Source organism: Podarcis raffonei, chromosome 9 (genome assembly GCF_027172205.1).
Source record: "Podarcis raffonei isolate rPodRaf1 chromosome 9, rPodRaf1.pri, whole genome shotgun sequence".
Lineage (NCBI taxonomy): Eukaryota > Metazoa > Chordata > Lepidosauria > Squamata > Lacertidae > Podarcis > Podarcis raffonei.
Genome location: NC_070610.1, coordinates 70,760,043 through 70,773,917, shown reverse-complemented (window position 1 = coordinate 70,773,917; position 13,875 = coordinate 70,760,043). Strand labels below are relative to the sequence as shown.

The 13,875-nt window shown below is 47.6% G+C and overlaps 1 protein-coding gene across 2 annotated transcripts in view; it reads right to left on the bottom strand.

Annotated features, from left to right (window-relative positions):
* Window positions 1-282: 282 nt before the first annotated feature.
* The window catches only part of SCARB2 (scavenger receptor class B member 2), a 31,896-nt gene continuing 18,303 nt past the window's right edge, over window positions 283-13,875 (bottom strand). Inside the window, exons 7-13 of one of the 2 annotated variants that reach the window (XM_053404398.1) lie at window positions 12,586-12,764; window positions 10,948-11,066; window positions 8,785-8,858; window positions 7,568-7,619; window positions 5,775-5,933; window positions 5,482-5,553; window positions 283-1,548 (exon numbers count right to left, since the gene is read on the bottom strand). In XM_053404398.1, the coding sequence (XP_053260373.1) occupies window positions 5,524-5,553; window positions 5,775-5,933; window positions 7,568-7,619; window positions 8,785-8,858; window positions 10,948-11,066; window positions 12,586-12,764 (613 nt within the window). In that variant the 3' untranslated portion in view covers window positions 283-1,548; window positions 5,482-5,523. The remainder of the gene's footprint in view (window positions 1,549-5,481; window positions 5,554-5,774; window positions 5,934-7,567; window positions 7,620-8,784; window positions 8,859-10,947; window positions 11,067-12,585; window positions 12,765-13,875) is intronic. The other variant, XM_053404397.1, reaches the window with a different exon arrangement.

Here is a 13,875-nt window from a genome sequence, read left to right as displayed (position 1 = left end):
GAAACTAGGGAAGCAATTGCAACTCCAGGCTGGGAGCAGCGGGGCTGAATCAAGCAGCAAAACCACCATTGCATACAGAGCCCTCCTGCCACAGCAGAACAGGGTGGCAATAAAAGCTGCCCGTTGCTGTTACACCAACTCTAGGCTGGCTTGGCGAGAGAGATCAGGTCCATTGCCAATAGCTGATCCAGCTAAGGCAGCTCTCCCTGCCCATCCCAAAATCCCTGGGGGTTTTTTTTGGGGGGGGTGGCAGCGTAAGGTTTTTTGGGGGGGGTGGCAGCAAAGATACTGTTGATGGCTGCTTCTACCTGCCTGCACTTTCAGCATTTTTGCAATGATGGGAGGCTCCTGCTGGCAGAGCCGAGGGCAAAAGGACAGTGTTGACATTTCCTAGCCCCTTCGAGGTAGCATGTCAAGGGCTTGGTTTGGTCTGTAGGGAGACCTCACAGAGAATGCAAGAGGGGCGCGTCTTTGACAGTTTTAGGCAGCCCATGGAAAAAGAGCTATCAGTGATCTTTACAGGTGTGCTGATTCAAATGCACTCCCTTAGTGTTCCTTATCAAATACTTGAGAGCCGGCTCTCGGGGAACATTTTCTATCCACAGACCAGCTTTTAGAAAACATTTGCATGGTGGGCGGTGGGAAGACACACCAATTCACCTAAAAGGTGCTGAACTGGACACATTTTTAAAATAGCCCACTGGACCAGGTATCTGTGACTCCCAAGTGGCGCTGCTAGACGGGCTCCAGGTCACTTTCACAGGTATGCATTCATGGGGAACCATTCCAAAATTGATCCAATGGATGCAGAGCAGTATGGTACAATGGTGGACTGTGTTAGTTCTGCAGCCATACCCATGAAAAATGTGATGGAGGCTGGAGATCTCCCTTTGCATCGTAGGATCAAGATCATGAGCTAGCTAGACCGACAAAACATTCCCAGCTGTGCAATGTGAAAATGGACACAAGGAGAAAACTAAAATGCCTGGTATGTCAGAGAGGCTGGCAGTAAGTCAAGTTACTGAAGGACAGGATTGTACCTAGTGATTCTAATAAATAAAAACGGACCCATTGCAACTGACACAAACTTCTATGGCCCGCCAAACAGGCAAAGAAAAGGGGCCGATCCACAGACACCTACACTACTACAGTCCCATGGGAGTCAATGGGAGAACACCAGTGCAAGTGTCTATAGCCACACAGGGATATTAGAACGCTGCTTTTTGCAATCTCGGAAGACAACGGAAGTTGCCTTTGTTCCAGCTTTTTAGAAAAGGCAGCACCGCAACCTCCACTCTTCAAACAGCAGTCCACTTTTCACAAAGCAAACCCTTCCTGAATGCTGCAAAACCCGAAACAGAATGTTAACATATATTAGTGTGCAGGGGAGACGGTTGAGACTGTTGTACAGCGTAGTGGTTGAAGTTAAGAGCAGCTTGCATAGTTCAGTCATCACTAAGCTCATTTCTGAAAAGTGTTGTTCTTGTTGTTGCTGGGGAAATTGAGTCACGATGTCCGGATGAGCGGCGCTCTCTCGTCTTCGGAAGCCTGAAATTAAGACAGGTAGGAAAGACAAACACAGAACTGAAAGGTGCTATCCTGACAGGTATCAATATTGCAATCCAAGGCTGACAAATACATCATGCGCTTCCCCTACACTGTAGAAGTGTCTTGGTTTTATACCTGTAAAACTGTCACAGCTTCCTGCAAAGAATTCTGGGGCTTATGGTTTAGGGTGGGTGCTGAGTATTAAGAGATCCCCAGCTCCACTTGCAGAATTACAATTTGGGGGGGTGGGCAGAGAATTTCACGAAACTAGTTGAAGTCTGTGTTATGTATATGCCTTAAGAGATCACACAAGCACATATATTTGGAAAATTACAGTAGGGATATGATGTATATGGCTTTTAGGGAAATGACCTTAGATATCTGTCATGTCATGGTCAGAGGTTTTCCTTTGAAAAGTTGTGCATCTTAATGGGGCCGAGAAACCACATGGTACCATGTTCTAAAGACTGTACCATTCCATACTGGAGGTGTGGTACCACACATTTGAATATCCAGTTATAGCAATTATCTCCCTGCTTGTGGAAAATTAGCACACCAGGGACAGGCTTTTAAGTTTAGCCTCCTCCCTCATATGTCAGATTTCTACATGCGGGAAGTTTTCATCTCCACCATTGAACCGAGAAACCTGAAAGTAAGTCAAGATCACATAACTCTCCATTAGATGAAGTGTACTGCCCTTGAATGCATCTGGGATCCAATTTCTGGACAAATCTTCCAGTCTCCCCAGCCAACTGACAAATTGGGAATTGTACCCTCAACATTCCTATGATAAGAACCAGCTGTTGTTGCCGCTCGCCCCCCAAAAACTGGATACATTTTGCATACTGAAAATTCTTGCATAAAAGTAAATAACTGGCAATACCCCCCCACTCCCCAAAACCCATCACCATGGCCGCAAGACTTGGCCTCCCCTGGTCCATGCAGTCTCTTAGTCAACCCATAAGCGCAGTAGGTAAAATTGCTTCTGGGGGGAGCAGAGTGAGAAGGACAGGGAGAAGCAGGGCAGAAGGGGTTCACCTGGCGAAGCAGAATCGCTGCCGCTTTCTGTGAAAGCACTGGTGGAGCCAACCCAGGGTTTCCGCTGGTGCACCTGCACTGCGCTGACCTCCCCAATGCTTTCCGCTCTCACTTCAGGGAGAGGAAGTGATTGCAGCTCCATCCCACCGGGCAATGCTGCCTCTAGGTTCAACTGAGAAACCGATGTCCGGCCAGCAACAGAACAACACCCCTTGTTTCCTCTCTCTCTCGTTTTGGACAAAACCCACCACCGCGATGGACACCCCAAGCAAAGCTGCATGGCGCACACCAACACAGACGCAGGTTTGCTTTTGTGGTTGCAAGAACCTGCTCAGAAACGAAGCCCGCACAACAGGCAGAGTGGAGAAAAGACTCCTGGAATGTTCTGGTATCCCTCCACCAACTTTCAAACTAGGGTGGGCTCCAAAGTACTCAACTTGGACTGGGGAGACCTGGGTTCACGTTCTCACTTAGCCCATGATGATTGCAAGGAGACGCTGGGCCAATCAGCCTTGCGTGGTTGTCGTGTAATCTCCCGCTTGGGCTACTGCAATGCGCTCTACGTGGGGCTACCTTTGAAGGTGACCCAGAAACTACAACTAATCCAGAATGCGGCAGCTAGACTGGTGACTGGGAGCGGCCGCTGAGACCACATAACACCGGTCCTGAAAGACCTACATTGGCTCCCAGTATGTTTCTGAGCACAATTCAAAGTGTTGGTGCTGACCTTTAAAGCCTTAAACGGCCTCGGTCCAGTATACCTGAAGGAGCGTCTCCACCCCCATCGTTCAGCCCGGACACTGAGGTCCAGCTCCAAGGGCCTTCTGGCAGTTCCCTCACTGCGAGAAGCAAAGCTATCGGGAACCAGGCAGAGGGCCTTCTCGGTAGTGGCGCCCGCCCTCCCATCAGATGTCAAGGAGATAAACAACTACTTGAAATTTAGAAGGCATCTGAAGGCAGCCCTGTTCAGGGAAGTTTTTAATGAGTGACATTTTAATGTATTTTTAATCTTTGTTGGAAGCTGCCCAGAGTGACTGGGGAGACCCAACCAGATGGGTGGGGTACAAATAATAAATTATTATTATTATTATTATTATTATTATTATTATTAGGGAAGGAGGAATGAAAGAAAATGTGTATAAAATTAAAAGAAGAAAACAGTAACTAGGACTGTTCCTGACTAAATAAATCTAGATAAGGTGTTATAGGATTAGGATTATATATTATTTATTTCGGTCAATGGCCAGTAGAACTAGAAGAATTTTAGTCAGTGAATTAAATCCACACATGAGGAAAGTTGTATTTCTAGCTTAGGGAAAAAGACCACACTCACTTTCTTATTCAGTAGGGGAACACAGCAACACAGGAAGCTGTGTCATGCAGTCAGACCAACAGTTCATCCAACTCAGGATTGTCTGCACTGACTGGCAGCTGCACCTGCAGATTCTGGGGACTGGACTTGGCAAATACTCTACCACTGAGCTAGGGCCCTGACCCACAGCACACAGATGTCTGAATGGACATCACCTTAGAAGGGCATCCCCTTCTCTTGCTAGCACACACATGCTCACAAGGCGACTTGACTAATCAACCAAGCAACAGTGCCATTCTAACTACCGTATTTTTCGCTCCATAAGGCAGAAGGGACCATAAGGCGCACCTAGTTTTTAGGGGGGGAAATCAAGAAAAAAAATATTATGACCCCCACCCCCACCCCAAAGAGCAAAGAAGCCAAGATAGCGATGGATCCCGCTCGCTGTCTTGGCTTCATTTTTAGCCCAAGCTTCCCCCGACCCCAGCCCCCAGAACAGGTCTGGGAGCGGCGGCAAGGTTGCGAAGCCTTTGGAGCGCAGCGCGAGTTCCCGCTGCGCTCCAAAGGCTTCAGGGTTAGCCGCCTGAAGCCTTTGGAGCGCAGCGGGACCTCGCGCTGCGCTCCAAAGGCTTCGGGTTCCTTTCGCTGAAGCCAGGAGAGTCTTGCTCTCCTGGCTTTAGCAAAAGGAACCCGAAGCCTTCGGAGAGCAGCGCGAGTTCCTGCTGCGCTCCAAAGGCTTCAGACAGCTATCCCTGAAGCCTGGAGAGCGAGAGGGGTCGGTGCTCACTGACCCCTCTCACTCTCCAGGCTTCAGCGAAAGCAACGCGGAGCCGAGAGAGTGCGGAGGGAGCGCTCCCTCTGCGCTTCAGAGGCTTCGCATTGCTATCGCTGAAGCCAAGGAGCCTGCATTCGCTCCATAGGATGCACACACATTTCCCCTTAATTTTTGGAGGGGAAAAAGTGCGTCCTATAGAGAGAAAAACACAGTACGTCGACCCAGAAGTTAAGCCCTGCTGAATTCAATGGGGCTTACTCCTAGCAAGTGGGGTAAGAACTGCAGCCTAAACGTCCCAACCTTGCTTGGGCTGCAGGAGATTGCCAAGACCTTTAAGCGAGGAGTGTTGACCTTAAGGCTGGTTCACACATGCATGTGTTTGTAGTTCTCGACTCAAAAGATGTGTGCTTTAGGGTAAAATGCACTTGCACGCAGAGCGAAAAATACACATTTTGTGATAAAGTAAGTATTTAAATGTGTATACAAAGGTGATTTTCATACTGATTTTTTTTAAGTCAAAAAGGGAACAAGATGGGCATTGCAAACTGCCACAGATGGGGAATATATTGACTGATCCATCCATTCCCAGTTGGAGCTGATATTGGGTTATGTGAAAAAAACCGCCTTTGGCAATTAATTAGTCATGCAAATGTGCAAGTCATTACCGTCAATGAATGATGGCCATCACGCATGTGCGAAACAGACCTTAAGACTTTGGCGTTCACTAGCTAACCGTTTCTCCTTAGCGAATAAGGATTGTAGCTAGGAAGGAGGATTAGGAAAGAGATATGGACTTTGCTGATCTTACCATGTGACTCAAGACAGCTGCTGAACGTTTGCGGAAAGGTGCTTACTCTGTGTCTACTAAACCTTCGCTGCCCTAGAACCAGCATTTCGGAAGAAACAAATAAAAGGAAGACACAACAGAGAAAGGAATAAAACAAAAACACAAAATCTTTCTGGTGATTGCATGAAGAAAGTAAGTCAAAATCAAGAGAAAATTTTAAAAAAGGGAAAGGTTTTGATTTTTATGAAAATGAACAAAATAAGAGAGGTACAGAGAAAGCAAAGGGAAAAGGTCAGATCCAAGCGCTACCTTACCTCCTCCCTCGCCCGTAAGGGCTTGCAGACAAGCGCAACGAACAGAGCACCAAAAAGAATCCCTAGTGCCATGATAATATAGGGGACACTGGTCATCACCGCAGTTTCAAGAAGAACAGTCTTCAGTTTTGCCACGGATGCTTTGTCCAGCACAACACTCTGGAGGATAAAAAGGGGCAGGGAGGAGAGAGACATAGATTCATTCTGTTATCCACACGACTCTAGTCAAATATAATTCAGATCAGCCTTTGTCGACACGCTGCCTGCCAGATGTTTCCGACTTGCTATGCTGCCTGAGTGGGGCTGATGGGAGATGTAGTCAAAAAAGTTGGGAGGGCAAGCAGACTGGGGAAGGCTGATTTAGATTGTGTCTCAAACTGGTGCTGTGGAATGAGCTCCCTGCTGAAATACAAAAGGCCTCATCTGCATGGGCATTCCGCCGGCTCTTGGAGGCAACCTTCTCATAGAGACATTCCCTCGATCTGAGTCTGCTGTTTTAATCACTGCATTAATGTGTTAATGGGATGGGCTGCACTGAAACTCAACGTGCATCACTGCCCCATCCCTCCCAGAAGGAAATTCGGCTTGAAAGGCACATTCAATTATAGCAAGTAAAATACCTTGTAATTTGTGCAGGCTTGCACATTTTTTGTCGTGGGCATAAACATTTTATTGAGATTGCTTCATTTTTTTATTTTAATTACGGTGCGTTTCTAATCCATCTGTATTTCACCCATGTTGTGCAATTGGTTTTTATGTTTTGTGATCCACTTAGAAGCTATCCTGGCATTAAGCGGGATGCTAATTACATAATCATCAAGCTTCTCCTGCTTGTAAATTTGCCCCTGCAGCCTAAGGTAAATCTGTAAGCTAATACCCTGAACTCTTTCAGTGTCTTCTTTTCTCAGGACCACACCCAATATATTTTTGCTGTTGCAGGTGAGTTCGAATTTTGCAGCCGTTTTCTTCCCTTTCCTGTACTGCTCTCTAATTGTATGCTGAGTAACATAACAATGACATCAGAGGAAGGTCTTCTGGAAGTTTGATAACCCACCACCACCCTCATAAAGCTCCACACATAGGCAATGCAAATTCCGCACGAAGAGCACTGAATTCCGCAACCTATGCACATCGTTCAAGTAGACGAAGGCATATTTATTCCGTTTTTGGCAATCAAGGCAAGGAAGACTAATGATCTATGCACTAAAGCTTGGGTAGGCAAACTAAGGCCCGGGGGCCGGATCCAGCCCAATCAACTTCTCAATCTGGCCCGCAGACGGTCCGGGAATCAGCGTGTTTTTACATGAGTAGAATGTGTCCTTTTATTAAAAATGCATCTCTGGGTTTTTGAGGGGCCTGCCTGGTGTTTTTACATGAGTAGAATGTGTCCTTTTATTAAAAATGCATCTCTGGGTTTTTGAGGGGCCTGCCTGGTGTTTTTACATGAGTAGAATGTGTCCTTTTATTTAAAATGCATCTCTGGGTTATTTGTGGGGCATAGGAATCCGTTCATTTTAATTTTTTTTCAAAATATAGTCTGGCCCCCCACAAGGTCTGAGGGACATTGGACCGGCCTCCTGCTGAAAAAGTTTGCTGATCCCTGCACTAAAGTACTCTCTCCCTCTTCAAGTAAACATTATTCTGTAGCTTCTCTAGCTTCTGAGATTTCAGAATCCACATTATTCTCCAACAATTCTCCTTGCAGTATATGCCCCCCCCCAGCTAAGTTCCACCTGTCACAACACGCTGGGTTAGCAGTAAAGAAGCAGAAGGTGTTTTGCAAAAACGCCTACCTCGTTTACGTAGAACACAGGGAGGAACATGGTTTTGATGTTGCCTGTTTGGCTAAAAGAAGGTGAAAAAGTAGTTTAAAGAACTGTTGCATACGATATAGATTGCCACTTCACTCTCAGGTACTATGAGATCAGAGACTGGCTCTCTTCGCTACCCCCAACCCCAGTGGATAAAAGCTTTTGGAAATTCTGCTCCCCCAACGCAGTGTCTGCCCCGTCCATTGTACTGAGTGCAAGAGGTGAGGCTAAAAATTGACAACACAATGGTACAGCACAGGTGCCTAGTCAGAAGCTCGGCTGGCAGGGCAGCTCTCCCTATCCAGATGCCAAAATAGGCTGCTCACCTCTCTACACATGCAATTTCTCTCCTACTCATACCACAAGCTGCTTGAAGTGGCTTAGCAAGGTCAGAGGGTGGAAAAGAGAGGAGCACCCAGACAGCAGAAAGGCAGATCTCGTCACCCCTCCCCTTGCACTTATCCCTGGCCAAACCAGCACCAGACCTTTGAAACACTATTATACCACTTTGTAAGAGGCACTTTGTAAGGGATTAAACCACAAAGCCTAGGACTTGCCGATCAGAAGGTTGGCGGTTTAAATCCCCGCGACGGGGTGAGCTCCCGTTGCTTGGTCCCTGCTCCTGCCAACCTAGCAGTTCGAAAGCACGTCAAAGTGCAAGTAGATAAATAGGTACCGCTCCGGCGGGAAGATAAACGGCGTTTCCGTGCACTGCTCTGGTTCGCCAGAAGCGGCTTAGTCATGCTGGCCACGTGACCCGGAAGCTGTACACTGGCTCCCTCGTCCAATAAAGCGAGATGAGCGCCACAACCCCAGAGTCAGCCACGACTGGACCTAATGGTCAGGGGTCCCTTTACCTTTAAGAGTCATTTCTTCCCTCCAACGAATCCTGGGGACTGCAGCTTGTTAAGGATGCTGCCAGCTGTTAGGAGACTCCGCTCCCCTCTCACAGAGCTACAATTCCCAGAGCGGTTTAGTACTCAATCCCTGTTCCCAAGGAACATCAAAATGCTAAAGCGATACACTTTAAATAATTAAATATCCTAAAAATCTCATTCTTCTTTTCAAGCATCTACTGCGCCTTTTAATTTAACGTCCTTTGTTCCCCTTCTCCTATCCTGCTTTATATACAACTCATTTTAACCGTTTTCTTATACCGATTTTTTAAAAAAAATTAAAAACCCCAACAGAGTACTTACATAAAATCAGGTAGCTTTTCAACGTAAGTATTGATCTGCAGTCGCCGGGCTGCTCTGACCAGCACTCCTGTCAACTGAGGGATAAAGGAATTGTGACTCACTAAGATTTTAGAAATTAGTTATTGACATGCATTAGTGTGCGCACTTTATTTATTTGCATCTAAGCCTCTGCCATCATCATAAACAGTCCTAAGATGGTGCCCAAAGGAGACATCCCTACGAAGCACAGAATAGCGCTCAACCCAAGAGTCATTGACCTATCTAGCTTAGATTTACCTGCACTGATTGGCAGAGGTTCGCCAGGGTTTTACATCCTCAACCTGGAGATGTTGGGAGGTTAAACCTGGGACCTTTCTCATTCAAAGCATGCGCCGTGCCACTGAGTTATGGTGCTTTCTCGCCATGCCACATGGGCTGCAGCAGAAGCAATGGCTCCTGCTGCATATGGAGGTTCCCATATGCATGTTAATTGCTTGCTGAATTTGTTAATCTTGAATACAGGCAACTCTCCATTTGCGTTCAAGGCACATGTAACTGCAAACCCGGAAGCGGCGCAAAAAGGAGCAAAAACAGCCCTAAAAGAGCTGCGAAAACGGCACAAAAATGTTGTTGTTTAGTTGTGTCCGACTCTTCGTGACCCCATGGACCAGAGCACGCCAGGCACTCCTGTCTTCCACTGCCTCCCGCAATTTGGTCAGACTCATGCTGGTAGCTTCGAGAACACTATCCAACCATCTAGTCCTCTGTCATCCCCTTCTCCTTGTGCCCTCCATCTTTCCCAACATCAGGGTCTTTTCCAGGGAGTCTTGTCTTCTCATGAGGTGGCCAAAGTATTGGAGCCTCAGCTTCACGATCTGTCCTTCCAGTGAGCACTCAGGGCTGATTTCCTTAAGAATGGAGAGGTTTGATCTTCTTGAAGTCCATGGGACTCTCAAGAGTCTCCTCCAGCACCATAATTCAAAAGCATCAATTCTTCGGCGATCAGCCTTCTTTATGGTCCAGCTCTCACTTCCATACATCACTACTGGGAAAGCCATAGCTTTAACTATATGGACCTTTGTTGGCAAGGTGATGTCTCTGCTTTAGGCACAAAAATAGTGCCTAGCAATCCCATGAGCCCTTTGAGGCCTGTGGAGCATTGGAGTTTGAGGAAGAAGGTTTGGCGGGAATGACTGTGGTGTTTGCAGGCTTTTCCAATGGTGTTCCTAATAGACGCGATTTCACTTAAATGTGCAGTGCCTTGGAACATAACCCCCGCGTAAATGGGCAGTTGCCTGTACTACAGGTGAGCAACCTGCTGCTCCTAGCATCAGAAGAAACTGACTTCCAGCAAATAAAGCTTCTGGCCCATCCATCTCAGCATTGTCTACAGTGACTGGCAGAAGCTCTCCAAGCCCTCATAGAGGATTCTCTCCCAGCCTTATTCAGCGGCAACACCCACATTTGGCAAACGGCAGTTTCTCTGAACCATCATTTGTCTCCCCGCAGAGTCAGAAGTTGCGTTTCGAGCTCTGGTTTGGAGCCAAACCACTGGTCACTGGCAAACTATGGTTTGCCCAATTCAGATGCCAACGGCAAACTGTGGCTCCTGCGAACCAGGAAGTGGGAAAGGAAACTAGCACCCCTGAAAGGAGAAGGAAAGGGGCCCCCGTGAGCTCACATTCCCAGCACAATTCAAAGTGTCGGTGCTGACCTTTAAAGCCCTAAATGGCCTCGGTCCAGTATATCTGAAGAAGCATCTCCACCCCCATCGTTCTGCCTGGACACTGAGGTTCAGCGCCGAGGGCCTTCTGGCGGTTCCCTCACTGCAAGAAGCCAAGTTACGGGGAACCAGGCAGAGGGCCTTCTCGGTAGTGGCACCCGGCATATGGAACACCCTCCCACCAGATGTCAAAGAGAACAACAATTACCAGACTTTTAAAAGACATCTGAAGGCAGCCCTGTTTAGGGAAGCTTTTAATGTTTAACAGACCACTGTATTTTAATATTTTGTTGAAAGCCGCCCAGAGTGGCTGGGGAAGCCCAGCCAGACGGGCGGGGTATAAATAATAAATTATTATTATTATTATTATTATTATTATTATTATTATTATTATTATTATTATTACAGGTCCTTCCTGAAAGCCAAACCGTAACAACTATAAGGCACAGAGGGGTACCTACAGGGTTTATGTCCACATATGTCTCGTGCTCCTCCTGATTCGGATGCATGCCATCAATGTCCTGGACATACTTATCATCGGATAGGTAAAAATGTGGGGGTGATAAAAATATTGGTGCACCTGTAAGAACAACAGCTGTCAGAAACTGAACGGAAAAGGGCACATGTCCCTTTAAAAATTCCCTCCAGACATACAGCCACAGTTCTGCCCATGTGGTGTGGTGTCTTCAACCATGAAGCTCACTGTGTGACCTCGGGCCAGCCATTACCTGACCTCCCTCGCAGAGCTGTTGGGAAGATAAAATGGAGAGGGGCAAAGCCATATACACCACCTTCAGGTTGCTGTAGGAAAGGCAGGATATAAATTGAGTCTTGTATCCAAAGTAGGGCTAAGTAAGTGTCCTGATTTTGCTCACCCTTTAAATCTCATGGACTTAACACTATTATAATTATAATCAATAGTATCACTGTTTTAACATCATGAAGATGTAACTTTCGATGAATTAAAAAGCCAGATAACTAATCAACCGAAGCTGCTGTAATAATAAGAGCTAGCATTTATAAGGCACATTTTAAGCATTCAAAGGTCTTTACCTTCGCTCGGTGAGCCTTGCGACAGAACTATAAAACAGGCTAACATCATTATCCCCCTCCTGCAGAAGCTTCCCTGACAGACCACCAAATGAATTCGAGCCAGAGGTGAGAACTGAACCAGGGACATCCCAGCACACAAAATTCTCACTGGTGCCAAAGCAGCAGTTCATAGAATTGCAGAGTTGGAAGGGACCCAAAGGTCCTTTAGTCCAACCCCCTGCAATGCAAGAGTCTTTTGCCTACAGGGGGAAAGTGGTGTCAGGCTTCAGGGACTCGGCTTCCTCCCCCCGCTCCCCTTTGGCAGTAGATAAGCAGAACAAAGAGAAAGGAGTCTCTTACCAGTTAGAAATTTTAATGATCACAAAGAATCCATTCCTAGGAATGAAGGTGCTTCCAATTAAGGGTCCCCCCCACTTCCTCCCTAGACCCCCATGTCACTACCGCATCTCGCAACCTCATCTCGCAACCACTGTGCTTTCTGTTCTTCTTGACCTTGAGCTGAGCGGATGAACGCTTTCCAGAGAAATTGAGTCTGTTAACCCTCTCTCTCCCAGTGCTTCTTCTCCTAGCTGTTCCCCACCCAGCATTTCCCAGCTTCTGCCTTCTGAACTATGCCCCTCTGCAAACCACTGTTCCAAATCTATACTGTCCTCCTACTTCTGGGAAGATTCAAGATCCAGAGCAGGGGGAGGCTCCCACCATTCCTCCTCAGCACGGCCCCTGGCAAAAAAATGCTGCACCTTGGGGGGCTCCTGTTCAGGATTCCTTCCAGCCAGTCATACCCTTTCCCAGGATACTGCATTGCATGCCCCCCGCTCTGCCAGTTTCCATTTCCTGCTCCCTCCAACTGTCAGTCAGCATTCCATACCCACCGAGGATGCACAGTCCTTGCCGGGCTATTTTGGGGGTTTCCAGGAGTCAGAGATTACACACACACACACACACACACACACACAAAAACCTAAACAAATCTGCAAAATGACACAGGGAGGTGTGCAGGGCTGGCAACGTCTGTCCTGCCCTAGCATCCCTTTTGGCTCACGTACCTTGATTGCAGGCGCTGATGTTCAGGAGCCCTGCCCCGAGGCAGTTCCCTGCCGGCACACAAAACCCGGCATTGTCTGGATTGACAGAGGCGTTTGCAAAGAGCTTCTCAGGAGGCGAAAACCGGTAGGCTGAGATCCCTTCAACCGTCACGTACTTCTGAAACGTGAGGTACATGGACCTGGAAAGGACAAGAAGAGCCTGAAGCCTTCCGCCGCGGGCTTTGATCGGAAACAAAAGACGCACTGTGTGCTCTTCAGGACTGCTGTGGTGTGAATGGAGGGCCTGTGTCACTGGAAACCCCTGGGGCAAAAGCCAGGGACCCATCGAGCTGGAAACTGCTGCCCTACTCAGTGAGCCAACAAGGCTACAGGTTAGAGCATCGCTTGGCTGGCAATGGATTAATGGGCTCCAGTCAGACTTCACCCACCTAGGCTGGCCATTGCATCCCCTCATTAGAAAGAACGATGAAAGCTTCCTGTGCAGGGCTGAGTTGTTGCCTGGGCAGCAACACGCATTGGCTCTGACTTCCCAGTTTGTATTCCTGTCAGCATTGCCCTTGAGCCAGTGTCACCAACTGGACTCATCCACTCAGCCCCGACTGGGCTAGGTGAGCTGGGTAGCACTTCCAGAGACCACCTTCTGCCCAGGAACAGGTCAAAGTGCTGTGGACTCACAGCTTAGAGTTGTGAACACCGGATTCACTTCCACAAGAAGACAGTCGTCACACAGCAGAGTATAGCAGAGCATAAACGACTCGGAGAGCAGCTCTGTAGAATATCTTCTTTATTCTATCTACAACTATAATACACAACTATATACAGAGCTAAATGGAGTCTAAATGAAAATGCTGAACTGCACTGAGTGTCTGCAGCTGCTCTTAGCAGCAACCTTATCTATACACACGATCTCTCTCTAACACTCAGTCTCTCTCTCTGACACTTTGATGTGAGGCTGGAGCGGAATAAGTAGAAACCACCCCTCCTCTCTGGAGAATCAGCAGAGAACATCAGCAGATTCTTGGATATGGGAGGGGTGAAATCTCCTCAATTCCTGGCTTCTGATTCCTCTGGTTTGTGGCATCTGGTTCCCAGCTCCTGTTTGCTGCTTCCAGCTCAGTTTCTCCACCCCGTTTTCTCTCTTCCGTCTTCCAGACACAAAGACGTGGACCAAACACACACACGTGGTATGTTGGGGGCACAGCAGGGCAAGGAGCGATTTACATGGATTCCAAACAAAGTATAATCCAACGCTAGCAATGTTCACCAGCAAGTTATGGGCTTGGGATGCCC